The sequence below is a fragment of the Bos indicus x Bos taurus genome, chromosome 22, assembly GCF_003369695.1.
Source record: "Bos indicus x Bos taurus breed Angus x Brahman F1 hybrid chromosome 22, Bos_hybrid_MaternalHap_v2.0, whole genome shotgun sequence".
In the NCBI taxonomy this organism is placed as follows: Eukaryota; Metazoa; Chordata; class Mammalia; order Artiodactyla; family Bovidae; genus Bos; species Bos indicus x Bos taurus.
The window spans coordinates 59,092,409-59,120,120 of record NC_040097.1 but is presented as its reverse complement, the minus strand read 5'-3'; the positions used below and the strand labels follow the sequence as shown (position 1 = coordinate 59,120,120).

At 45.8% G+C, this 27,712-nt stretch overlaps 1 protein-coding gene and 1 non-coding gene across 6 annotated transcripts in view; both read right to left on the bottom strand.

Annotated features, from left to right (window-relative positions):
- NEK10 (NIMA related kinase 10) overlaps positions 1-27,712 on the bottom strand; it is a 259,600-nt gene that overhangs the window by 180,291 nt on the left and 51,597 nt on the right. For all 5 annotated transcript variants that reach the window (XR_003507765.1, XM_027522840.1, XM_027522842.1 and 2 more), the window contains 5 exons: positions 13,844-13,928; positions 4,886-4,927; positions 3,294-3,372; positions 2,469-2,536; positions 1,036-1,115 (listed from right to left, as the gene is read on the bottom strand). Coding sequence is in view for 4 of the 5 variants with exons in the window: in XM_027522840.1 (XP_027378641.1) it covers positions 1,036-1,115; positions 2,469-2,536; positions 3,294-3,372; positions 4,886-4,927; positions 13,844-13,928 (354 nt within the window). In the remaining variant the exon portion in view is untranslated. The remainder of the gene's footprint in view (positions 1-1,035; positions 1,116-2,468; positions 2,537-3,293; positions 3,373-4,885; positions 4,928-13,843; positions 13,929-27,712) is intronic.
- Positions 11,004-11,075, bottom strand: TRNAC-GCA. Its single transcript has one exon. It is a non-coding gene; the product is annotated as a tRNA-Cys (tRNA).

Here is a 27,712-nt window from a genome sequence, read left to right as displayed (position 1 = left end):
AGAAACACAAACAAGCTACAGGTCCTTTGACAGATGAAATAGAGAAATGTGATAATTGAATATTTATACATAGTTACAAGTGAATATAATTGGGTGCATGACTGAATATTATTCAGCCATAAAAACATGCTGTCATTGTTGATAATGTGGATGAACCTAGAGGACATTCTGTTAAATGAAATAAGCCAAACAGAGAAGGGCAACTACCATATGGCATCACTTACATGTGAAATTGAAAATAAGCAAAACTGACTATATAGAAACAGAGAACAGAATAGCAGGTGTTTACTAGGGGCCGGATGCAGCAGGAACAGGGAGATGTGGGTTAAAGTGCACACACTTTCGGGTATGAGAAGACTGTGCACTAAAGACCCAACTACTTGGCAACTACAGTTAGTAACACAGGGCCGTGCACGTGAAAGTTGCTGAGAGAAGAATTTACATGTTCTTATCACAGAACCAAAGAGAGAGGTGAAGAGGTGTTAATTATCTTGGTCTTGGTAATCAGCCCACAGTGTATATGTGTATCAAATCTTTACATTATACACTTGAAATACATAAAATTACATGTGTAATTATTCCTCAATAAAGCTGGAAAAAAAAAAACCGTGATCAAATGACTGGCATAAAAACATACTTAAAGTTTTTTATTTAAAATAGTCATAATCTCTGAAAGGGTTATCTAGAATTTTTTAAAGTGCAAAAATATTTAAAAGTCTTAAACATAGAGGACAGAATGAAGAAAGACAGTCAGGGAGATTCAACTGTCAAAGAAATGTGCAATTTGAAAGTACAAATAACTGAGGGTTGAATGAAAAGAGTATGTCAATATTTCTGGTCAGAAAAAAATTTTTAACTGCTTTGCTCTTCCAACTTAAATTCTAAAATGATGCATTTCCATCCCATTCCTCTTCAATATATTGATGGCATTTCATGTTTTTATTCACAAATCTTAACTAAGTAGGTAACAAAATAAATTTTGCATTTCTCCTATCTGAGTTGCTACAGCAGCACAACTTTTAAAAATGCGCTCACCTTTCAGCTAAACTAGCCAGAGCCAGAAGAGCACCCAGCAGAACATTCGTATCTCGGGCACTGAGTAAATTCACTAATGTCTGAAAAACAGAGTAAAATAAAGTTTAATTATGTAAAAGTACAAGCTTCTTGAACAGTGTGTTTCCTTCTAAAGATCATAGATACTTACCCTCAAAAAAGAAGGTTTGTTAAACATTCACAATTCTCAGTTGTTTCTGCGGCAGGCGTCCACCACTCTTTGGACGAGCTCCCTGTATCTCAACAGTCACCTTCTCGGGATTCCTATTACTATTACTCCTGTTCCTATTACATTTTCAGAGTCCCCCAGCGTGTACACTCAGACACACTTCAGGCCAGAGCTGCAGCCTGTACAATTGCAAGGCTGATTTTGGGTTTCCACTATGTGAACTTTCCCCTTTGTGACCTCATGCACTTTACATGGCGCTAGCATTATCTTTGTTTCTCAGATCCCATCCTCTTTTTTTCCTCTCACTTTTTCCTTTCTTTTTTTTTCCCCCCAAGGTGCATGGTATATGGGATCTTAGTTCCCTGAATAGGGATTGAACCTGCAGCCCCTGCCGTGAAAGTTCAGAATCCTAACCACGGACCACCAGAGTAGTCCCTCCTTTCTGTCTTCCGACACAATGTTTCCCAGGCTCCAGTCACTGATGTATCATTTCACAATTTTTGTCACATGGCACCCTTAACACTAACTTAATGTTACTCAAAAATGTTCTTCAAATTCTGATATTAGTGAAATATATAGCTTTTGAAATAAAAAACGCTAACCTTTATATCACTAAGAATCAACCTCCATAAAATGAGTAGCATGTGCTAACACTTTTAGACAACTTTTCCCTAATACTTGCTGAATAGTGGCTTCCTGGGACACCGAAACTCACAAACTATTGAAACCTGGCTCTAGGCAGCTACCATCTAAATGGCTTTGCTATAAATATAAATGTAGTGTGTTTTGATTAAGCCTGCATTCATTCATCTTGAAATATGTATTTGACTCACAGGTACTAAACTATCTTATTATGAGATTAAACCACATGAAACTGACCTACAGACCATGGTAATTTCCTATGGTTCAAACTAACATGACTTCTGTGCCAAACTAATATTCATTTATTTGTAACCACACACCTGGAGTCAGTTTATGTATAACAACATTTAAATTAGGCAATCAAATTAGTTGATTAAGCAATAAAGAATTAAACAGCATTAAAAAAAAGTTTCAGAAAACCTCTATTTGCTGTTTCTAAATTTATTCTTTAGGTGGGTTAGCAGAGATTGGCAGTTCTAAGCTAGGTCAGCAAGTTTTCAAATTATAATTACGGGTGGGGTGGCTTGACTACAAGTGCTCTGGACCCCGCACACGAATCATCACCCCATGACACTGAAGCAGGAACTCCTCTGGGACCACTCACCTTGTGAGCTCCGCTTGTGGTGACCCATTCTCTTTGGTCTCTGACAGCAGCAAGTTTTTGAAAAATATCTAAAAAGAAATGAGATATTTCAATGAGGGATTTGAAGCTTACAGCGGAGGAGTGCTTAAGCTTCCCAGGTAGCACTAGCTGTTAAAAAAAAAAAAAAAAAAAACACCTGCCAATGCAGGAGACCTAAGAAACAGGGGTTTGATCCCTGGGTTGGGAAGATCCCCTGGAGAAGGCCACTGCAACCCACTCCAGTATTCTTGCCTGGAGAATCCCGTGGACAGGGGGGCCTGGCAGGCTACAGTCCACAGGGCCACAAAGAGTTGGGCACAACTGAAGCAACTTAGCATGCATGCAAAACATATTTTTACCAAAAGTTGCTTTCATAGGCTTCCCCTGTGGCTCAACTGGTCTGCCTGCAATGCCGGAGACCTGAGTTGGATCCCTGGGTTGGGAAGATCCCCTGGAGAAAGGAAAGGCTACCCACTCCAGTATTTTGGCCTGGAGAATTCCATGGACTCTATAGTCAATGGGGTCGCAAAGAGTTGGACAAGACTGAGCGACTTTCACTTCACTTGCTTTTATAGAAGTCTCTCTTACGCTAAATAAACCTAAGCTTGTGCTCAATGAAAGTCTTTTTAAACATGAAATTGGGCTTTTCAAGATAAGAATCCTGATCTAAAATCTCCCCTCTGGGTACATTTTGCCACTGAGCATAACAGTTGGCATGGGCTCTCAAACCCATAGCTGTGTGGGGACCCTCCTAAGTATTCAGAGCGTCCCCTCTTCCCTGCCGCTGCCTCCCGGGGCCGCGCTCACACGTCATGTTCACCAGCTTGTCCACGCTGTGCTGCGCCTCCCCGTAGCCGAGGTACCCGTGCGCCACGATCTCCATGTACTGCGAGGGGACCAGACAACAGGTGAGCTGAGGAGAGGACTCCGAGAGCACACAACAGGAGTGGTAAGGTTGTGTACTTCTGAAAATGAGCTGTAGATGGCGCGACAGGGTCACCAAACAACGCTCGGTGCCCCTGCGCCGGCTTCAGGCAAGTGCAGAAGAGGATGGGTTCTGGGCTTTCCGCTTCCCTGGGGTGCCAGAAGTGGAGGGCGGGACCTGGAAAGACTGCTTAAACTCTCAAAAGTCCCAAGATGACTCATAACTCAATAAATCTGTGTTGCAATTTAGCCTCCAAATATAAGATACAAGTAAGATACATGATACATAATATACAGTACCTAGAATTTTAATTCTTCAATGTATCTTTTCATTAGAATTTTTATAACACACTGCATAATCCCTGGAGAATCCCAGGGGCAGGGAAGCCTGGTGGGCTGCCGTCTATGGGGTCACACAGAGTCGGACACGACTGAAGTGGCTTAGCAGCAGCAGCAGCATATATTTTATTGACCTTATGTTTTATAATATCCTAAATTACATCTAACCAGCATACAAGTAGATAGCAATAATTAGAATGAAATCTATGGGATAGTCTGAAAATCCGTCTCTGTTTGTAATTGTAAAATTATAAAAGCTGAGAGTAATAAGAAATAGGTTCAGAGAAATACATACATTTCTGACATTTTAATGGAAGTAAAATGGATAGAAAGATCCTTTACAATATAATCTTAAAAAGGATTATTTCATTAAATGAGCTAAACCTCTAGCCAATTTAAAAAATTTCTTCAAGATAAAAACTAGATATTATCTATTTCCCAAGAATAAAAATAATAAAATAGGTTTACTATTAATTGCCATTAAAATTAATCATCCATTGATAATTTAGAATAAATTTGCAGGGCCATGGGTTATGATGAGAATTATTCTTTGCATACATGCTATAGATTTCAGGAGGATGGGCTGTTTCAACTATTTCTATACCTAGAAATTTTGTTTGATTGTATTAATAAGCCCAAACATTGGGCTGGCTCAGCATATTTATTCAGCTCCTTACCTTCCCTCAGTAGTTAGCAAAGCAGAAAAAATATATGAAGATCATTCCTCACAGTGTCATTTATTTCCAATATTTTAGTGAGCACAGTAATTCTTTACTGTGTGAAAAAGTTATGAACATCCTCACAGCCAATATTTTCTCCTGCCAGCTTGGTGTGTGCACTGCTGAGGCCCAGGGCCTGCCAGCCAACACCTATTTATTTTCTTCACTCAAAAGACAGGTGATCCTTTATAAAACTCTCATTTCACAGGTGGGGTAAAGTGAGCCAAATCAGCCAGGAGAAAACAGCCCAAGTCCCTCCCTGCTCTGTGTGTATCTTGTATACTCACAACCCTAGGCTCTTCTCCTTGGCAGGCAGCTATGTTGCAAGAGACCTCTCTGTCACACACTGTGGATCTCTGCCCAGAGGCACAGCACAAAATGGAAAGGCAAGACCAGCCACCACAAAAGAGATCTTACCTGAGCTAGGTTTTCAATTCCACCCAAGCTATGAAGTATTTCCTAATAAAATAAAACAATGGAACAGACATGAAAGATGAGAATGGAGGGGGAGGGATGTATTTTACATGCAATTGATTTATTAAGTCATGAGTTTGTAACTATTTCTGAAGGTCCACATTTGAATATAAATATGGAAAACTTTAATGCTTGTCATTCATACTATATTTAAGATAAACTTAATAGATATGGGCTTCCCTGGTGGCTCAGCAGCAAAGAATCTGCCCGCAATTCTGCCTGCAGGAGCCGCAGCAGACATGGGTTTGATCCCTGACTCAGGAAGGTCCTCTGAAGGAGGGCATAGCAACCCACTCCAGTATTCTTGCCTGCAGAATCCCATGGACAGAGAAGCCTGGCGGGCACAGTCCATGGGGTCACAGAGAGTCAGACACGACTGAAGTGACATAGCACATGGGCACACATTAATAGATATGAAAGTTGGGTTGAGCTGAACTGGAAGTAAGAGTGCAGGTTGAGTAGAACAGGAAGTAAGTAACTGCACCCCGTGTCCTCACTCTATTTACTTCCTCCCGTGTCATCATAAAATGTCAGAGCTGCAAAGAGCTGTTAGATATCTCTCCCTTTACCTCCTCATATTACAGAATAGGAACACTAAAACCCAGATAGGTAAACCATTTTGCCTAAACGACAGAGTCTGGATAAAAATCCAGCATCCCTGAATCCCAGGACTTTCCTCTCGGCCCCTGCCTGGTGTGGTCCATGAACCAGCAGCAACAGCAGCGTCTGGAGCTGATTAGAAATGCAAAATCTCCTACTCACCCCAGACATACTGAATGACACTCTTAGTATCAACAAGATCCTCAGGTAACTCACATGCCTGATAAAATCTGAGCAGCATTGCTGTAGCAGAGTAGAAAACAGGGCTTCTCCTTCAGATGATGTGGCTAATGATCTTATTAAACTCATACCCTGAACAAATGTAAGGATAATCATTGCAAAATATAGATCTGATACAGATCTTTCAGGGCTTCCCATGTGGCTCAGTGGTAAAGAACCCGCCTGTCAATACAGGAGACATAAGAGACTCAGCTTCTATCTCTGGATCAGGAGGATCCCCTGGAGGAGGGCATGGCAACCCACTCCAGTATTCTTGCCTGGAGAATCCCATGGACAGAGGAGCTTGGGGGGCTACAATCCACAGGATCTCAAAGAGTCAGACACAACTGAAGCGACTTAGCACTCATGCACCAATTTCCAATAAGAAGGCACTGCATAAAACTTCTGAAAAGTGGTAAGAGAGAGGGTGCTGGGAGTTGTGAAAGGAACTGGTTTGGAGCTCCACTAACAGCCAATGCTCTCAGGCTACTCGCACTGATGTTTATCTTGGGATGAACGGGTTTCAGGTGGCTCTACCTATTTAACGCGACACTGACTCCTCTCTCCTTACCTACTGTGCACACAAGGAAGTTATTTGAAATACAAATATTAGCCATTGTTCCAGCTCCGGAACGTGTCTGGCAATGAGTACATGAGTATGTATGAGGGGATGATCATGTGCTACTGTGGAGCTGCCTGAGCAGCTGAGGAAAAGGCTCAGGGGCTCGAGGCCTCCTGGGTCAAGGGCCAAGGTTTCCTTAATCTGTGTGAAGGGAATCTGGAAACCACACACCCTTGTTCAAATTAAGAATGAAGGTATATTTATAACTCAATTAAAATAGTTCTATGACCACCTACTAATTTGAATTCCCATAATTGCTATTCACTTTAGAAGAGCTGCTGTTAAAGAAAAGAAGGATACTGTATGCATTGCCACTAATTATGATGGACATTTTATACACATAAAAATAACATTTTAAAACCACTTATATTTTTTCAGCATTTTCTTTTCCGTTCCTGTTAGTAAGATCCCCAGGTTAGGCTCTGAAGGAGACACAAATATATAGATGACAGAGGTTGACTTCACTGAGCTGCAGCCAAGGATAAGGTAGACACACAAATAACTGGAATTTAAGATAGATCTAGGTAGGTGTTTTAAGAAAGTTATAGGGCTTCCCTGGTGGCTCAGACGGTAATCTGCCTGCACTGCAGGAGACTAGGGTTCGATCCCTGGGTCAGAAAGATCCCCTGGAGAAGGGAATGGCAACCCACTCCAGTATTCTTACCTGAAGAATTCCATAGACAGAGGAGCTTGGTGGGCTACAGTCCATGAGGTCACCGAGAGTCGGACATGACTGAACGTAACACTTTTTCATAGTTGAAGAAAGTTATACAGGAGGTTCTGTGACACCCCAGAGGAGGGACATATAATAGCCTGTGAGAGGACCACGGAAAACTTTATAAGGCTGGTGGCCTCTGAATGGGCTTAGAAGGATGGATAGTTGTGCTGAGGAGATGTGGAGGAAGAGAAGGAAATGAAGGGGATTCCTCCAAGCAAAGAGGACAGGAGGATCAAAAGTGCACAGAAGTTGCATAGAAAGAATATCAAGATGTTGTATTACTATGAAAACCAACTCCCTAAATTTATGAAGGGAATCACTGGGGATAATGTTAGAAAAACAGAGTAAGATGAACTGTGGGAAGACTTGAACATGAGCCTGAACTGAACTTTGCATTTGAGCCTGATGGACACGTGTGAACAAGGGCTGATCAGACTCAGCTGTGGGGACTTCCCCCCAGTCTTGAAGGAAACTAGAGAGGGACGGGCATGGAGGGAAGCCCCGCAGGTTGGCAGGCGCAGAGAGAAGGGAGTGGACATGTGGGCAGTCTTGACATGGTCTGACCAGCTGGACATGAATGCCAGTGGAGAAGAAGGGTGCAGAGAAGAGGCTTCAGCGTCTGCACAGTGAGGTGATGGGAGGCCAGGACAGGATAAGCCCAGGGAAGAGGGGGACACAGGCTGGGTAAGACAAGGAGGTGGAGTCCAACACGCTGAGCTGCTGGCGGTGCATTCAGGTGATGGAAGAACAACAGGCCCGGAAAAGCGCGCTGAGGGCAGAAGACTGAGATCTGGCATTGTTGACATAAAGGAAATTTAAATGTGAAGCTTGGGAGATGCCACCAGGGACAGACTCATGTTTAAATGACTGGTCATGGTCATTCTTAAATGTTTACCTTGGCAAAAATATATCTATACAATCATCGGTGTTAACAGTATGGAACTGATTCCATGTTTCCCAAACCCTGTCCTGGGAATAATGATTTTATTCTGTGCAATGAGTGGTATTAGGTGTTTGAAATATTTTTATGATCAAATAGTAGGTCGAACAGAGTGTAACAAATTATTTTATTACAGAACTCCTCTGAGCTTTAACGTGCTGCCGTGCACCACAGTCTCCAGTAGGAGGAGCCGCCCATCTTCCCTGCATACGGTGGGTGAGACACACCAGCTTTTCACAGAGCACTCACTGGGTCCTGTGAGCGCTGTGTCAGAAGCACTGTTAGGAAACACAGGAAAAGGAGCGAGGCTGTACCACCACTAGAAAATGTCATTACTATGCCCTCAAGCAGTGACCCACCATTTACTAAACAAGCCATGGGACAACCGGAGAACAAGACCACAAGGCAGCCTCATCTCTGGGCTCAGCAGTCCCGGCTACCGAGCTGAAGAGCAGACAGGACAGCGCTCCTCCCCGGCACGGCCTGGGCTCTCAGGACCCGGCTCTAGACTTCCAAGCCTAGTGACCTGGAGACAGTTTCCATCAATCTGGACAAATGTCCTTGCTCTACCTATTCCCAGAGTTTATCTCTTTTTAAAAACTTGACACAATAATATAACACTGATAAAAGCTACAGAACAACAGCGCGCCCTGCGACACCACTCTGGCTGCCGTCAGTCCAGCAGTGCGTCGCCATGGCAAAGCGTCAGGGCCCCGGACACGCCGTCCCTGTCGGGCAGTCAGCAGAGCACTGAGCTCCGAGTGCCACGTCCTGACCCGCCGCCCACTCCTCTGCAGTCAGCAGCCCACACTGCTCATCCCTCTATTGCAACCGAAGGTTCCCTGGGCCTGACCAGTACGTATCTTTTCAGGTGTGTTAGGAACTACTCTTCTAAAGGCTTGTAAGGGGAAAGGAAGCGTTTCCTGCTTGGAGTCTGGAGGAAAGGTGGTGTCACTGACAGAATCTGCAGAATTCGGCAGTTTGCAGGAGCGTCAGGATGGAGAGACCCAAGTGAAGTTACTGCATGTCCCGTGCGCAGTGGGCTCTCGAACACTTTGGCCCCTGTGTTCCTTTATACACTTACAAATTACTGAGAGTCCCAGAGACCTTCTGTTTATGTGAGTTAATCTATTTATATTTACCGTGTATGTGTGTATTCACTCAGTTGTGTCCAACCCTTTGCAACCCCATGAAGTGCAGTCCACCAGGCTCCTCTGTCCATGAAACTTTCCAGCCAAGAATACTGGAGAGGGTTGCCATTTCCTCCTGCAGGGGATCTTCCCAACCCAAGGATCAAACCCGCATCTGCATCTCCTATGTTGGCAGGTGGATTACCTGGGAAGTTCTTTATATTTACCATATTAGAGATAAAAAGTGAGGAATTTTTACAACACAAGAGCACACAGCATGTGTTCCATCAGGAGCGAGGGTACACCATCATCACATACCCTGTGGCCTCTGGAAGGCTCCACTGCATGCTCATAAGAGAGTGAGAATGAATCACACTGGAGCATCACCTTTAAGACCATTTTGACCCTGTGGGACCCCTGGAAGGGTCTCAGAGACCTGTGAGAGTCTCCAGATCACCCTTTGAGAACCATTATGCTACCACATCATCCCAACAAATACCTGGAAATTTGGGACTTAAATGAGGGGGAAAGTCTCAGGCTGGAAACGTGCTTGTGAGCAAAGAACAGCAGCAACAAAATGACTGGTGAAGCCAAGAGCTCAGAAGATAGGGGCGCCTATAACAAAGACGATAGCTTTGGGGAAGGTTAACATTTCAGGGCTTCCCCAGCGGCTCCGAGGTAAAGAACCTGCATACAGGAGACACAGGTGACTCGGGTTCGGTCCCCAGGTCAGGAAGATCCCCTGGAGGAGGGCATGGCAATCCACTCCAGTACTCTTGCCTGGAGAATCCCATGGACAGAGGAGCCTGGTGGGCTATAGTCCATGGGGCCACAAAGAGTTGGGCACAACTGAAGCAGCTGAGCACAGAAACAACATTTAGGAAGGCAGAATTTTAAAAAGGAGCAAGTAAACAGCACAGAAAAACAGAAGGTGATGAGGAACAGCTGGAGGTTTTCAGGATCAGTGAGAGGAAACAGAAAGTGTGGCAAGGGACGCAGGCTGCTGGAAGGAGGCTGGGGTGCGAGGCGGGCTACCGGGCCATACAGCTCCGCGTCTCTCTATTGCTGTGGCTGATGGAGATGTAGGTTAGGAGTTTAAGGTGGGGTGATCGGGCCATACAGCTCCACCGTCTCTCTATTGCTGTGGCTAATGGAGATGTAGGTTAGGAGTTTTAAGTTTTTCCATTTATCGTTGGTAAGCAACGTGCTCTGACAGCTCACTGTAAGCAGCCTAGGTAAACTTTATCCTGCTTGGAACTCCAACTACACTTGAAATCTCTGAACACATATCGTCCTTTAATTATGAAAAAGGAAGCAATTTTGTCTTTAAAAATGGCTTCTCTTTCATCCCTTCCACTCATTTATTTCTGGAACCTTCATTAGTCATATACTGGAGCCTCTGGGTCAACAGATGCTGACTGGACCATGGCCTACGATGGCCTTTTTAAATGCCTTCCGAGAGGTCTTGGTGCACAAGATGCAAGGAAAAGCTCTACTGCACATCAGCTGTGAAGGAAAGCGAGCGAGTTGCATATAAATAGTCTGACCTTTCAATAAATGCAGTAATGAAGGTGAGATCAAGGCTTGAAAGGACAGTGTGTCCTGAAAAGGGCACTTTTATGATAAGAAAAAACAGAAAGGGAGCCACTGACACCGTAATAAAGACAACAGATGGAAGGCTGAGGCTTGGCAAGGAGGAGGGTGAAAGTGAAAGTGAAGTCGTGTCTGAGTCTTTGCGACCCTGTGGACTGTAGCCCTCCAGGCTCCTCTGTCCACGGGATTCTCTAGGCAAGAATACTGGAGTGGGTTGCCATTTCCTTCTCCAGGGGATCTTCCCAACCCGGGGATCGAACCCGGGTCTCCTGCACTGCAGGCAGACGCTTTATCCTCTGAGCCACCAGGGAAGCCCCAAGGAGGAGGGTATTTCTTCAGAAATAAGAAAGGACGTAAAGGTGCATAATCGCCTATCAATGCAAGAGCCACAGAGATGCGGGCTGGATCCCTGGGTCGGGAAGATCCCCTAGAGCAGGGCATGGCAGCCAACTCCAGTATTCTTGCCTGGAGAATCCCATGGACAGAGGAGCCTGGTGGGCTACAGTCCATGGGGTCACAAAGAATCAGACACGACTAAAGCGACTTAGCATGCATGCACAATGGTGCATAATAATCCAAACATTTCAAGCAACAAAGAAAATATGAGCATTCCTACTAGAATGGCCTCGGTTTTGCCTGTAAAACAGGTAATGCTGCAATCTAATAAGAAGACCAGGGTAGGAGGGGTGTGTGTGAGAAGCGGACATGGTCTGGGGCGGCCACTGTGGATCATGCAGCACTGATCACGGATTCACCAGGAGAGGAAAGGGAGGCCTGGCTGGGACATTTGTGGGCACAGGTCACAGTAAACCCCAGCGTGGCTATGACTTCGGCCAGAAATTCTTGGCAACTCAACATGTTAAACAACTGCTCTCGTTTGTGGACAGAGTGCCAGGAGGAGAGATTCAGGGAACACCTCCTTCTATGGAAAGGCTGGAAATCAATGGGAGATCTGGTTTAATGCATGCTTTTGTCATAAAAGCCCCAAAGCAAAGAGGTCACAGAATTCTTTCCTTTAAAGAGCAATCCAGTCAACCTTGTTCCAGCCCATCAAGAACTGGGTTAAGAAAGGGAATACTTTAGATGAAGATCAGCAGAGTATGACACAAGAGCCATCAATTCTCTGAGCAAACAGCATGTCTAAGGCAAATATTTTGCTAACTTCTATAAGTCCAAAAACTAAACCTCCTGTTAAAAATCCACCTTCTTCCGTGAATACTTATATTAATACCATATACAAGCTGTTCTTATCCAAGCTGAGGCCTATGGGGCATAGGGCAGGGGGTGGGGGACAGTGTTAATATGACTAGGAGCCTAGGGCCAGGGGGAGAGGGGGCAGTGACCCAGGCAGAGTGGAGCACACACCACCTTCACCAGCATGGCCCACACAGCTCTGTCTGGGTGGTCACAGGAGAAAAGGAAAATTCCCATCAAACTCTGAGCAACCAGGACAGAAAGGTTTTTGAGGAATGTCACATATTCAAATAACTGGTTGACTGAACTACAACAACACAAAGCCATCCTAGAGTACAGAATGGGGAAGGGAGCAACTCTTCTAAAGAAAAGAGCGAAGCTACCGTGAGTCCCAGGAGACTCAAACCAGAGCAGGTTCATCGCTGGCTAGCAGCAGCACACGTTGTTTTGAGTGCTGAGTTTGGAAAAGATGGTTATCAGGGTAATGAAAGGAAATATGTCCTGATTCAAATAATAACTTATCAGTAAAGCTGAATCCAAAATAAATGTGCTTCAGAGTGGTCTGAGCATCCCAGTAGCTTATCAGGATGGGGCATAAAAGGAGATATCTCTCAGGGAAAAAAGCAATCTGTGAAAATGATTGAAGCATGTAAGAATAACAAGACTGCCCTTTAGATATTTAATGCTGGCAAGCAGAAACAATAATGGCTCATTAGCAATTTGGAGACTTCTCCAAACTGGTTGGGCAGTGGTTCCCGCAACCAGTAACATCAGCGACACCTGGGAACTTGTTAGAAATGCAGATTTCCAGGCCTTCCCCAAACTTACTGAATCAGAAGCTTCCCTGGTGGCTCAGACAGTAAAGAATCTGCCTGCAATATGAAGACCTGGGTTCAACCCATGGTCGGGAAGATCCCCTGGAGAAGGAAATGGCCACCCACTCCTGTATTCTTGCCGGGGAAATCCCATGGCCAGAGGAACCTGGTGGGCTACAGCCCAGGGGTCGCAAAGAGCCGGACACGACTGAGCGGCTAACACTTTCACTTTCAGGTGCCAGCAATCATTAAGTGTTCCGCGTGCTTCTGATATACAGAAAGTTTACAAACTTTGCTTTATAAAAGCAGGAATCTTAGCAGCTGGGTCTGGAAGGAACAGCTTTCACAGACCAGGTGGTGTTAGGTAAATGCTTGCTACTCAGAGTGTTGGCCATGCACCGCTGGCCTCAGTGGAACCTCGGGCCTCAGTGTACACCTGTGGAATCCACATCTGCACTTCCAAGAGCCCCAGGTGATTCCCTGTGCTTAAAAGTCTGAGAGCTACTAACCCAGAGACAGAATGCTCAACTGACTAGTGAGAGGCGGGGAGACTCGCTCCAGCAGACGCCTCCTCTGGGACAAGCGGGAGCCCTGTGCTCACCTCTAACTCAGGCTCTGAGGCTGGACTCCGGGGAGTGCATGGCTCTGGGGCAGCCACCATGTATAGGCCTGGCTGCTCCCCCTGTCAGCCCTGGAGCCCCCTAAGGAAATCCCCACTTGTTGCTGCTCACTTTGGCCGCTTGGCATCAACATGCTCCAAAGTATGGCCCAGTGTACCCTTCTCCAAGCTGCCTATGGTTTAAAATGCCGAGAGACAATGCAAACACAGACCAGAAGTCAGTCCACTGCCTCCCATAGGTGACAGAGTAGAAATACAGAGATATTTCTGTCCCCATTCAATCACTTCTCTCCGCATCGATTTCAATAGCAGGTAAGATACTTCCCAAATGTAGAAGCTACTGAGTAGTGAGAGAGAAAAAAAGTTACCATGCTGTGCTTCAGAAAAGAGCCCACCAGTTTTTATTTCATCTTCAAACTAGTAAAAAATATTTTTATTTTTTGCAACCAACCTGATAACATGGATCCCTCATGAGGAGTCTCAGACAAATTAACACTCTCAGAAAATGAAGAGATGGAGCGCGATCAACCCACTCTCTGAAAGAAAACAAGAGAGAACATGTTTGTTCACGTTTAAAACCAATGATCCTGACAGTTCATGAACAGCACAGCACTAGGAAGGAGAATAGAAAACAGCTCCAGGCAGAGCATTCGTTGGTCTCAAACAGTCTGCAGTGGGGACTGTTATTTGACACTTAACAAATTTTAATGGAAAACACTGTCATTACAAAGTTGAGGTCCCCAAATTATTTGGTTCACGGGCCCTGACTGTCCCAAGAAAGGGAAGCCCCTGATCAAAAGAAATAGCCAACAGGTTCAACTTCAAAAGGCTTGATACACTGATAACTTAGCAACCAATTAAAAGAAAGATAATATATATACACTAGAAGAAAATTATTTGCATTTTATTCTTCATCACATTTACTTACTAACGGAGTGTGGACACTAAACAACTTCTCCAGTCCAACACCACCTCCATTTCCTCCTCCGCCTGACTCCCCAGGGTGCTTTTGACCACAGTGACCACTGAAGACTCAGCTACAGAAGAATAAGCAGCATCTACGGGAAGGCAGTACACCTCATGTGGAAACTGCAATCACCCAGAGTAGTCTACACTGTGTCCGACAGATGGTGTGTGGCATCACTGTTTTCCCTGAGATTTTAAAATATCCCATGGCAGCCCTGGAGGTTCCAGTCAGTCCCCGGTGCGCTTCAGTGCTCCTTGTGGGAAACGTGGGGATAAAGGATTTTCTTAGATCTCAGGTCACTTTCCCCGGAAGCAGACTCCTCCGTGAATACTGGTGCGCACACGAGTGACTGAGGACACCAGGAGACCTCCTGGAGTCGGGGTAGGGGGCAGGGGGAGGAGCCAGGGAAGGGGGAGAAGGGGAAGGGGAGTGCGGAGACCCAGCGGGCATGGGTCTGCTGTGCCAGCTGAACCTCCACTGACCCCTCGACCCCCGTGAAGGCAAGCTCTCTGGGCTTCCCTGCTCCCAAAACAGCTGTCACGGAGGGGACAGTTGGGGATGGGGGCACTGCTGTTCTCTGGGCCTGTGGGCAACATGGATGCAAAAAGCCAAAGGGTGGTGCCGGGGCCCAGCCTCTCACATAGGCGCCACTGGCCAGTCCCAGCCGGAAGCCACATCACCAACGTGTCCGGGGGCAGTGGGAGCGCGGATGTCTTGGGGGGTTCCGGCTGGAGGGAGCAGAGTGGTGGGCGCAGCACCCTGCCTGCAGGCTATGGGCAGCTCTCCGACCACTCTGGGGAGGGGGTGTCGTTTGCACACCCAGCACTCTTCCTCTGCTGCACCAGTTAGACTTAGGAATCAATGAATTCTACCGGAAAACTTTTTCGTCTGCTCCCACGGGGCCACCCAGGCTGCTGAGTGTGAATACTGCAAAAGACTTTTCTCAAGTCACTCAGGGAGGACCCATCTGCCAAGAACGTTCAGGAACATAGCCCAGGCTGAGGCTGGGACCCAGAGCTTCCCAAGTCTCCACTGAGGGCACATCTGAAACTCAGTGCATGCCCCTCCCCCACCCCCCTCCACCACACAGGCCTCATCCCTCCAGGCTTTCAGCCCCGGGTGTTTCCTTGTCTCCTCTACTTCACTCACACCATTCATCCAATCCCTCAGCACATCCTGTTTGCTCCAATCTTTAAAATCTCTCCATTCACACAAGTTTGAGGCAGGAGATAGATGGGCCTCTGGGCTGAGCAGATGGAATTTGTCAAGCAGACTAGATTGGAGCTTTGTTTTCCCTGACAACCCAAGGACAGAGTTAGAGGCAGGAAGTGAGCTCTGAGAGGGAGCAAACAGAGAAAACGACCCTATCTATCACTCCTGAGGTAAAGGAAATCTCCCTAACTCCACACCAGCAGGAAGGATCCTTGGGGGTCAGAAGAGGTGGGCATCACTCCATAATAAACGTTGTCATACTCCCATTAGCCTTTGTGCTGGAATCCATCTTGGCAAAAAGACATATGAAGAAGGCCCAAGGGCGGGGCAGGTGTGGGAAAAGGAACAAGATAATTGGCCAGAGGAGAAAAAGGACCCAGGAGAACTGCCCCATATAAATGGTTTACCTCCCTCCTCATCACAGGGGACCCTTTCTGTCTGGGTGGGTGTTTCTGCTTTGTTTCTGTCTGAATACACAGTTTCTTTCTGTGCTCTCCCACTTGTGGTGGTATGTCTCTGAAAATAAACTTTGTACCCTAACTCACCTAGAGCCAGACATCCTGGAATGTGAAGTCAAGTGGGCCTTAGGAAGCATCACTACAAACAAAGCTAGTGGAGGTGATAGAATTCCAGTGGAGCTATTTCAAATCCTGAAAGACGATGCTGTGAAAGTGCTGCACTCAATATGCCAGCAAATTTGGAAAACTCAGCAGTGGCCACAGGAATGGAAAAGGTTAGTTTTCATTCCAATCCCAAAGAAAGGCAATGCCAAAGAATGCTCAAACTACCGCACAATTGCATTCATTTCACACGCTAGTAAAGTAATGCTCAAAATTCTCCAAGCCAGGCTTCAGCAATACGTGAACCGTGAACTTCCAGATGTTCAAGCTGGTTTTAGAAAAGGCAGAGGAACCAGAGATCAAATTGCCAACATCTGCTGGATCATGGAAAAAGCAAGAGAGTTCCAGAAAAACATCTATTTCTGTTTTATTGGCTATGCCAAAGCCTTTGACTGTGTGGATCACAATAAACTATGGACAATCTGAAAGAGATGGGAATACCAGACCACCTGACCTGCCTCTTGAGAAACCTATATGCAGGTCAGGAAGCAACATTTAGAACTGGACATGGAACAACAGGCTGGTTCCAAATAGGAAAAGGAGTATGTCAAGGCTATATATTGTCACCCTGCTTATTTGACTTATATGCAGAGTACATTATGAGAAACGCTGGGCTGGAAGAAGCACAAGCTGGAATCAAGATTGCCGGGAGAAATATCAATAACCTCAGATATGCAGATGACACCACCTTATGGCAGAAAGTGAAGAGGAACTAAAAAGCCTCTTGATGAAAGTGAAAGAGGAGAGTGGGAAAGTTGGCTTAAGGCTCAACATTCAGAAAACTAAGATCATGGCATCCGGTCCCATCATTTCATGGCAAATAGATGGGGAAACAGTCTAAACAGTGACAGACTTTATTTTGGGGGCTCCAAAATCACTGCAGATGGTGATTGCAGCCATGAAATTAAAAGACACTTACTCCTTGGAAGGAAAGTTATGACCAACCTAGATAGCATAGTAAAAAGCAGAGACATTACTTTGCCAACAAAGGTCCTTCTAGTCAAGGCTATGGTTTTTCCAATGGTCATGTATGAACATGAGAGTTGGACTATAAAGAAAGCTGAGTGCTGAAGAATTGATGCTTTTGAACTGTGGTGTTGAGGAAGACTCTTGAGAGTCCCTCTCACTGCAAGGAGATCCAACCAGTCCATCCTAAAGGAGATCAGTCCTGGGTGTTCATTGGAAGGACTGATGTTGAAGCTGAAACTCCAATACTTTGACCACCTGATGTGAAGAGCTGACTCATTGGAAAAGATCCTGATGCTGGGGAAGATTGAGGCAGGAGGAGAAGGGGATAAAAGAGGATGAGATGGTTGGATGGCATCACCAACTCGATGGACATGGGTTTGGGTGGACTTCAGGGGTTGGTGAAGGACAGGGAGGCCTGGCATGCTGCAGTTCACGGGGTTGCAAAGAGTCGGACACGACTGAGCGACTGAACTGAACTGAACTGAACCCGTTTTTTTGCAGTTTTTATCTCTCAAATCATTCTTACTTTCAAACAGAGGCAAGAGCCAGGTTGGCTTTGCTTCTAGTCTTAGTCCCTGGTGGAGTCGCAGCTAGGATTCCTGGCTTTTGTCCAGGATTCAGGTTCAAGGAACCAAGGGGAACTAAGATCCTGCTTCAAGACCACTCACTGTTGTCTCTCTGAGATCAGCTTCTCACTCCCTCATCCGCTATGACCCCGGCTCAAGCCTCCATCATCATTTGCTTGAAGGGGTACACCCTGCAGCATGTGAGATCTTAGTTCCCTGACCATGGCTTGAACCCATGCCCCCTGCAGTGGAAATGCAGAGTCTTAACCATTGGACTGCCAAGGAAGTCCCTGCATGAACTACTGCAAAAGCCTCCCCACCTGCCTTCCTCGCTTCCATCTGTGTTCCAACTTCAGTCTTCGCATACCAGCCAAGGAGACCCTCCACAGACACCCTCTCTGCCCTGGCCTCCAGCATCTCTCCTCTCACTCAGGTCCCCAGCCCATAGGCTCCTTGGGACGCCTGGCCTCCCCACTGCCTCTCGGGCCTCACGGCCCCCCCCACCACTGCCCCCACACATGCCCTTCCAGTCACACTGGCCTCCCCGCACCTTTTTCACTGACCCTCTCACAACAGGGCTGGGCTGGGAGCCTTGCCTGTGCTCCTTTCTATGAAGCAGCTTTGGTAACGCTTTAACACTGGAACCTCCCACACAATTAGATAGATGTTCTCTGACATGATATGAGGCCAGTCATGTGTAGCTGTTCTAACTAAAGTGTATGTTGCAGTGCGGAGGCCATCAGCACCTAGGCTCCTGAGGCGAGGAAGAGACGCTGAGAGCTGCTGAGTGCCGGACCTCCCTGCAATCACCAGAAGGTGCTCCCCGCCAGGTGACACTGCCCTCCAGATTAGTCCAATGTGACGCGAGCATTAGCAAAAACCTAAAACAAAATGTGTCTGCTATTTCTTGCCTAGCCAAGAAGAACAGAGGAAGACGAAGCTGTTTCGGACCAGAATCCACATAATTCCTCCCACCCTCTCCCACCTACCTGCACAGCTGAGTGAGTACATCCAGCAAAGTTAGGGTACTTTAAGCATCTGCCCCCTAGCTCAAGAGGAGGATTTACTTGAACTGCAGTCCTAATACAACCCTTGCCCGGCTTGTCTGACATGGATCCCTGACCTTTGTTGGGGTTGGGGGCAGGGGGTGGCAGTGGAATTCAACTGTGACTGTTTCTCAATCCAGAAAAATTCAGCTCTGTCCCAAACCTGCACACCTCACACCTGAGTGCAAGAAACATACCTCCTAGAAGGCAGATCGAGCATCTGTGATTCCTCCACCAGAGCCCAGCCACTACTCTCCACCCCAAGCCACTCGCTCCTTCCATCCACTGACTCAGCTCACAGGAAGGAAGCTGGAAATATGCTTTTCCCACAGCCTTATATTTCCAAGGATGTTTGCCTGCATCTTATAAGTGAGAGTCCCCACAAGAGGCCTGGCTCTGTAGATGGAGGTTGAACACAGTGTCTCAAGAAGATTTCTGGCTGAGAATCACTCTTCCTGCCACCACCAAGGCCCCTGGCAAGAGCTGCCTGCCACAGGTTCCAGCACCTCACAGCCCTCCTTCAATCTGGGTACCATGACTGTGACACCTCTGCTACTGGAGGCAAAGTTCAGTCTCTTCTGAAAATAAAGACAGGACTCAACCCTTCTGGGGCTTCCCAGGTGGCACTGGTGGTAAAGAATCCACCTGCAATGCAGGAGCTGCAAGAGAAGCAGGTTCGATCCCTGAGTTGAGAAGATCCCCTGGAGGAGGAAATGGCAACCCACTCCAGTATTCTTGCCTGGAGAATCCCACGGACAGAGGAGCCTGGCAGGCTACAGTCCATGGGGTCGCAGGGTCGGACAAGACTGAAGCAGCTTAGCACACACACGTGCAACCTCCTCCGAGGGCTGTAGCCAGACAGAATTATCCAAGGCCACAGTGGAAGCTGCACTATAGTTCATCCTAACTTCCTGCATTGGGAAAAATAATGCAAATTTGAAGTACATTTTGAATTTCAAATAATCACTTCTGGGAACCCTTGTCAGGATGTGGTTATTCTGAGACTCCTATTAGAGACAGAAAATCTTTCATCTCATAAGAGAGGGATGGCGAGTGACTGGTTTCCCTTCCAGGTGCTGGGGTCAGCTAAAGATAGCCTGCAGCCAACACTACACCCCAAAGATCTAACGGGAATAATAATCCAGTGGCAACAGCTGCTGGCAGCCTCCTGAGGTTTAATGCTGGCTGCTCTTCATTATTTAAGAGGAGAAGCCATGGGATACACTGGGAGATGACTCATATGACAAATCTGTGTATGCTTGGAATTTTTCTTGTTAAGAACGTACAACTTTCATGAGGGAAGTCCATGAGCTTTCTAATGCTTTTTCATATTAAAATCAATATGAAAAGGTTTTTTTCTGTTCCTTCTCACCTCTAAAAAAAAAAAAAAGAATTCCAGAATAGCTTTTTGTCTTGTTTTCCTATTAAAGGAATGTAAATAAATAAAGAATTCTAGAAAATCTCAGGATTGAAAGTTCTGTTCCAAACAAATGGCATTTTTTTGTTCTGCAATTTAGGGACTGTGGCCTGAAGCTGTTAATATTTCTATGTGATTCTGTCCTCAGCTGTTGTCAATGTAAATAGAATTCCTCGTGTCTGGGCCCTGTGGGGCATCCTCCAGAGTACTGACCTCTGAGGAGCAGTTGTTCCTTCCATGGCTCCCAGCCCTTCACCCCGCTCAAGGACGGGGCCCGTTGGCTGGAGCTCTGCTGCCCCTGGGGAATGGCATGTTCTGTAAGGTGATATAGAGCTCTGTTCGCCAGGAGTTGGGGGACTAGGAGACACAGCGAGTCTAATGCAAGCAGAGAATTACAGAGAATGGTAATGACAGACTCCAAAGTCTTTGTTTGACTGAGGAGGGGCCAGTCCCGGGCCACCGAGTGTACAGGTAGCAGAGTTGGGGCCCTGACCCCCAGGTCAGAGCTCCCATATCCCCCTTCACCCGGGGCCTCCTACATGACATGGATGACAGAAAGGGGCTCTTCAATGCATCTCCTGTTGGGGCAGGCGTGTATAATGGCGAGGGGTCTCCTGAGGTAGCTCTGAGAACCTTGTTTGTCAGCAAAGACAGTGTTTCCCCGGAGGACGTGTCCCATTATAGCAGCCTCAGGGCAGCAGATTCACGCACGACCAGGCAAATACATGTCCCCTCCGGTGACTGAGCTTCTGCCACTGCACTCGCAGGACTGTTCGCACGAGGCAGCGGACTAGCCCCCACGCCTCTGTCATGACCGCCTGCCACTTCCATTTCGGGATCAGATGCCACTTTCTGCTCTCGATGCAAACAGAGGAGGAGAAACAGTGCCACCAGAGACGAAGCATTTGAAAAGAGAAAGGGTGGTCAGGGTCTCACCCTCCTGCTCTGCTGAAGAAACCCGGGTGTGACTTGAGAGCTGCAGGTAAACGCCAGCCACGACGCTGTGGGCAGAGAGCACGGAGGGTCTGTGGCCAGGGCAACTCCACCCAGGGCTGACGCCAACGCCAGAGCTTAAACCTCAGCCGCCTCTCACCCAGAAGCGGCGGCGTCTTCAGAGGGGCCACTATGAGATCGCCCTTCTCATCCACACAAAACAAACACCACCAAAAACTGCCATATTTGTCTCAAAATTTTACTGTGGAGACACTGAGACCTGTTTCAAAATAAATAGTATGTCAAATCCCTATGGTAGATTCTTTTTTTTTCTTTTGGATAGTTGTAAAAGTAAAATTCACATCAAAATGGAGATGTAAAAACTTAAATAAAACATGTGAAGACATGAATTATAAGTGAGTACTTAGGGAATTTTTACTGACTTGTCCCACTGTTCTTAATGGGCTGTGTCATCCACTAAATCTGGCCCAGAAGAGACACCCAGTCAGAGGTCTATCCGATAGGTCATGTTGGTCCTGAAAGCCAGATTTTGAATAGAAACAACTGTCCTAGCTGTTTCTTCTGCATGACTGGTGAAAGTTCAGAGATTGAATGCTTTCAGATAGTTACTCTCATCACCTACCAGGATCCAGACGCTGTCACACGCCCAGGACTGCAACCTGCCAGAACTATGCCCTGGTGTTCATAGAGGTTACCATCAAGAGAAAGAAGACCAATAACCCACACACAAACAAAACTGCACATCAGGTGGTGACCAGGGAAAAACAACAACGCTAAAGGTTTAGGGAGTCCTGGGAATGCGCGTTTAGGAGAGTCAGAGAAATGTTTTCAGATACGAGTAGCATCTGAGTGAACTCAGGAATGAGTCGAGGTCTGAACAGCCAAAGACTGAAGTGTGTATGCACTGGTTTGTGCAGGGAAACCCTTGAGGGCTGGAGCAAGAAGAGCAAAGACAGAGTCATGGGAGTTGATGTTATAGAGACAGCAAGAGCCAGTTCTGCAGATCTTTGTAGAATAGCAACAGGGATTTTGGACTTTTTACTCCAGAAAGTCACAGGCAGCCTTTAAGCATAGGACTCACATCATGTGACAGAGATTCTGAATAGATCCTTCGGGACGTGCTGTTAAGAACACTACAGGGAGTCACGGTCAGAGCCAGGAGCTCAGTCAGCCAGGAGCATGGTCAGCGCAAGAGACTGTGCAGCTAGGACAGGTCAACACGTGGGAGAGACTAGAGTTGAGAGGAAGGCAAGGTGAATAAGAGAAATCAGAAGTCCTATTTTAGGCATGGTGATGCTGAGATGCCCAAAGAAGTCCACCAATCAACACATGAAGGAAAAGACTATAGCAGGAGAGAGGTTTCCATCTCTCAGAGAAAAGCTGACAGAGAAAGTCAGGAGTGGTGACTTTCCTAAGTGGGGGGTGTCCTCGGGACGGACTGATTTTGGCCATGTAAAGGGGGATCCAGAATGTGCTTTAGCTTACTCCCTGGTTATCAGAAGCTCAGGCACTGATGGGAAACTGTCAATTATTGATTTGGTCAAGTTTAAAACTGGCTCTGGTGCTTATGTGTGGACAAACAAGAAGTGGTCCTCTCCTGACAAGTTGGGATGATTTTAATTCTCTGCCTGTTAGCCATTTGAGTGAATGAGTTTCCTAGGAAGCAGTAGTAAACAGTAAAAAAAAAAAAAAAGAGAGAGAGAACTGGATGACTCTGTGTGTGTGTGTGTGTGTGTGTGTGTGTGTGTGTGCATGCGTGTGTGTACATACATATAGTGTGCATATATAAACAACTTAAGCTTGGGGTAAACTAAATAACATTTTAGGAGAAATTAACATGAAATTCTAGTGGCAGAAAGCAAAGAGAAACTGAAGAGCTTCTTGATGAAGGTGAAAGAGGAGAGTGAAAAAGCTGGTTTCTTCAAACTCAATGTTCAAAAAGACTAAGATCATGACATCTGGTCCCATCACTTCATGGCAAATTCTATTTGTGAGGAAAGTGGAAGCAGTGACAGATTTTATTTTCTTGGGCTCCAAAAGCATTGCAGATGGTGACTGAAACCATGAAATTAAAAGATGCTTGCTCCTTGGAAGAAAAGCTATGACAAACCTAGACAGTGTACTAAAAAGAGACATCACTTTGGTGACAAAGGTCCATATAGTCAAAGCTATGGTTTTTTCCAGTAGTCATGTACAGATGTGAGAGTTGGACCATAAATAAGGCTGAGTACTGAAGAAATGATGTTTTTGAATTGTGGTGCTGCAGAAGATTCTTGAGAGCCCCTTGGACTTCAAGGAGATCCAACCAGTCAATCCTAAAGGAAATTAACCCTGAATATTCATTAGAATAACTGCTGCTGAAGCTCCAATACTTTGGCTACCTGATGCGAAGATCTGACTCATTGAAAAAGACCCTGATGCTGGGAAGATTGAAGACAAAAGGAGAAAAAGGCAGCAGAGGATGAAATGGTTAGATAGTATCAGTGACTCAATGGACATGAATTTGAGCAAACCCCAGGAAATAGTGAAGGCCAGGGAAGACTGGTATGCTGTAGTCCATGGGGTCACAAAGAGTTGGACACAACTTAGCGACTGAACGACAATAACATGTAAGAACTACATATTTGCTCCAGGTTAGGAATCATTAATCATCATGCTGAAGATAAAGCTCCAATACTTTGGCCACCTGATGTCAAGAGCCAACTCACTAGAAAAGACCTTGATGCTGGGAAAGATTGACGGCAGGAGGAGAAGGGCGTGGCAGAGGATGAGATGTTGGATGGCATCACTGACTCAATGGACATGAGTTTGAGCAAACTCCAGGAGATGGTGAAGGACAGGGAAGCCTAGTATGCTGGAGTCCATGAGGGTCACAGTCAGACATGACTTAGTGACTGAACAACAATAATCTGTCACATAAATGGAATAAACAAGCATATAGTGTTTTTACAAGATTACAAGGAAATATAATATGAGTTAACGTAGCTTTTTCTGGGACTTCCCTGGTGGTCCAGTGACTAAGACTCTGGGTTCCCAATGCCGGGAGCTGGTCAGGGAGGTATCCCACATGCCTCAGCTAAAGCTCCCATAAGCTGCAGCAAGGCCAAGGATCCTGAGTGCTGCAACCAAGACCCGACACAGCCACATAAACAAACACATAGTGTAAGAAAAGAGTTAATGTAGCAACTTCTAGGGTGGTATAAAGGGTAAATTTTCATTTTTTATAGCTTTCTGTGTTTTTCAAATTTTTATAGTAATCAAAAAAATTTAATGCAAAGAAATTCCACTTCATGAAGACTCTCAGTCTGCACACTCTCCAATAAAACCAGCGTCAATGGCTTGAGTTGGCAATAAAAGACCCAAGCTCTGTTCCTGAAGAGCTCAGCTCGGCACATAGCAGGAGGAGCATGGGCGCAGGGTCCTTTGAGGAGCTGGAACAGCCAGAAAGGCAAAGAGGTGGGGGTGGCAGGCTTCAGACAAAGATGAGCAGGGGCTGAGGCTCAGAGGCAAGACAGAGAGAGAATAACTTTCCAAGAAACAATAAAGGGTTCAGTCTCACCTTGGTGAGCCCAAAGGATGTGCTGGGCAGGAGCGAGAGACAAGGCAAAGGAGGAAGAAGACCTCAGACGAAACTGTGAACCAGAAAGAAACTGGAGTTTTACCTGGACTACCAGGAGATTTTTTTTTTAGGTATCTAAAGACCCAAACCTAACATGTTGGGGACTTTAATGAGCCTTTCTCTGTGTCCAATTTCTGGGACTGACATGAAGACCTCTCTAGAGAGGTCTGAGCTCTCTGCACACTTTACCAAAGTGACCAGGGTTCTCTTTTCCTGGGGGAGAAAGAAGTCTTCAGAGGCTCCTACTGGCCTCTCTACTACCTGATGAGATAAAATCACAGAAAAAGCCACTCTTGGAACTTCCCTGGTAGCCCAGTGGTTGACTTGAACTTGTGGTGCAGGGGGTGCGGGTTTGATCCCTGGTCAGGGAAATAAGATCCCACATGCCATAAAGCCAAAAAAATTCTTTTTAAAAAGAAAAAGCATCTCTCCATCACCTTGGTCTATTTTAAGAACTTAATCAAGACTCTGATGAGATTGCTGTTTCTTCCGACCCTTTGGTCCCCGTAATAGCTCTAGAGAGCTGAAGCTGAAGATTGGGCAAAGCTCCAAAGAAGATGCACTTGCCTTGTGGCCTCGATTCTAGTGTGGATGTGGACAACAGAGGGGTAAGCGGCAAACAAGTAACTCCGTAGGTCTCCTGGGCTAGAGGTCCCTGGGAAGGTCACAGAACACTTTCAGCATTTTTAATTGGATTGTGATGGTTTGGACCAGATATCTTTCCCTAATTCAAGCAGTCCTTGAGCTCTTGAGCAGTTCTTGTAGAAAGTGCAAACAGCTTCCCAATCCAGACTTCCTAGATGCATTTCCAAAATACTTCAAATTTGTAGCATGTATTTCAGGAAATGTGATGTAAAATAAGGATGCCAACTTGTTCTTATCAGAAAAGTGACTGCACTTATGGACAAAAAAAAAAAAAAGCCATGCTTAATTAGATCAGGTGGTTCTCTTTTAACTGAACTTAAAGAACCTGGAACACACTCACTTCTATAAAAGTTACAGGTGGAAAAAAAAGTTACAGGTGAGAGAAGAGATATCCTGGCAATTACTAGGATGCTGCTGCTACTGCTAAGTCGATTCAGTCATGTCCGACTCTGTGCAACCCCATAGACAGCAGCCCACCAGGCCCTGGGATTCTCCAGGCAAGAACACTGGAGTGGGTTGCCATTTCCTTCTCCAATGCATGAAAGTGAAAGGTGAAAGTGAAGTCACTCAGTCGTGTCCGACTCCTAGCGACCCCATGGACTGCAGCCCACCAGGCCCCTCCGTCCATGGGATTTTCCAGGCAAGAGTACTGGAGTGGGTGCCATTGCCTTCTCCAATTACTAGGATAGTCATACCTAAAAGAGAACCCACTTTATTTATTTATTCTTTTTTTTTTTGATTGTGACATGTGGATTGTGAGATCTCAGTTCAGTTCCTTGACCATGCCTTGAACCTGGGCCACCTTAGTGAAAGTCCAGGATCCTAACCACTAGGCAACAAGGGAATTCCCAAGAAGCTACTTTAAAATAACCCCAATTTTCATATTACAGAGAAGGGGACACGGTGTAATTAAAATATTATTGAGGTGACTAAAAAAGTTTGTTCAGGTTTTTCTGTAAGATCTTATCAAAAACTTGAAAGAAGTTTTGTTAAACCCAATAGTTTAACAAATAAATCATGAAACTTAGATATATTTTATTTTACATTTAACAAAATTTAACGTATAATACAACTCTGACCTGATAACTATATAATGGGTTCAGCTGACACTTTTTGGCATATATTTTCTGACAAAGTCATATAACATGATCCAATTTCCTTGAATTTACTTTTTATTTCTGCAGCATAAAACAGGTTCATTTTTGTAAATATATTAGAAAGATCCATCCATGTCTCCTAATGGCTTCTCCTAATCTTTGCTATTCAAAACATGCTTTTCTGAATTTCACCCTCTCACCTTCCTTGTTAATACTCTATTCTACAATCATCAGGTGGTCTGATTCTGCCAGGGCCTCACTGATCAGGTCCTACCAGTTCAGCACCATCACTTGCAATAACTGCATGAAATTCTACATCTTCATCCAGTTTCACAAGTTAGGTTATGTCTTATACTCTTGCCTGGAGAGTCCCATGGACGGAGGAGCCTGGTGGGCTGCAGTCCATGGGGTCACTAAGAGTCAGACACGACTGAGCAGCTTCACTTTCACCTTTCACTTTCATGCATTGGAGAAGGAAATGGCAACCCACTCCAGTGTTCTTGCCTGGAGAATCCCAGGGACGGGGGGAGCCTGGTGGGCTGCCGTCTATGGGGTCTCGCAGAGTCGGACACGACTGAAGAGACTTAGCAGCAGCAGCAGCAGCACGGAATATTCACATCCTCTGGCAATCAGCAGGGAATGGACCAAGAGAGGTGCCTCAGAGGAGCAGTTACACAGAAAAGATCCTGGAGTAGAGGTTGGCTTTATAAGCGGTCAGTTAATTTTTAATCTATGCACGGATTAACAGTTAATCCATCTTTCACCCAACCCTACTTAGACTAGAACTGGATGTAACAATCTGTCAGCAGTGAGAGGATGACACGAAAGGATACTCTTGATGTTCAACATTCCTAAATTCCTTCTCCTCCCATGAGAGCAAAGACATCTATAATCATCTTTTTCTGGTTTAAATGTGCCAGTGTTGTAACAGTTTCTACTTCCCTACACAATCTCATAACTCTGTGCTTTCTTGCACAGGCAAATAAGATGAAAAAGAGGTGGATGCATTTTCAAACAGCAGACTCTACTGAGGACAAATGATCTCAGGGTAGAAGGAAAAGTGGGAAGACGAAAATCCATTTATATCCCCTGCCACACATCAAGATTTATTGCCATGTACAACCCAGAGTGACCTCAGGTTCAGAGACATTTTCGCTTGCCTTTTGAGGTCTACTGTGAGGTAGTTGCCTCATCTGACTCTGGAGTAA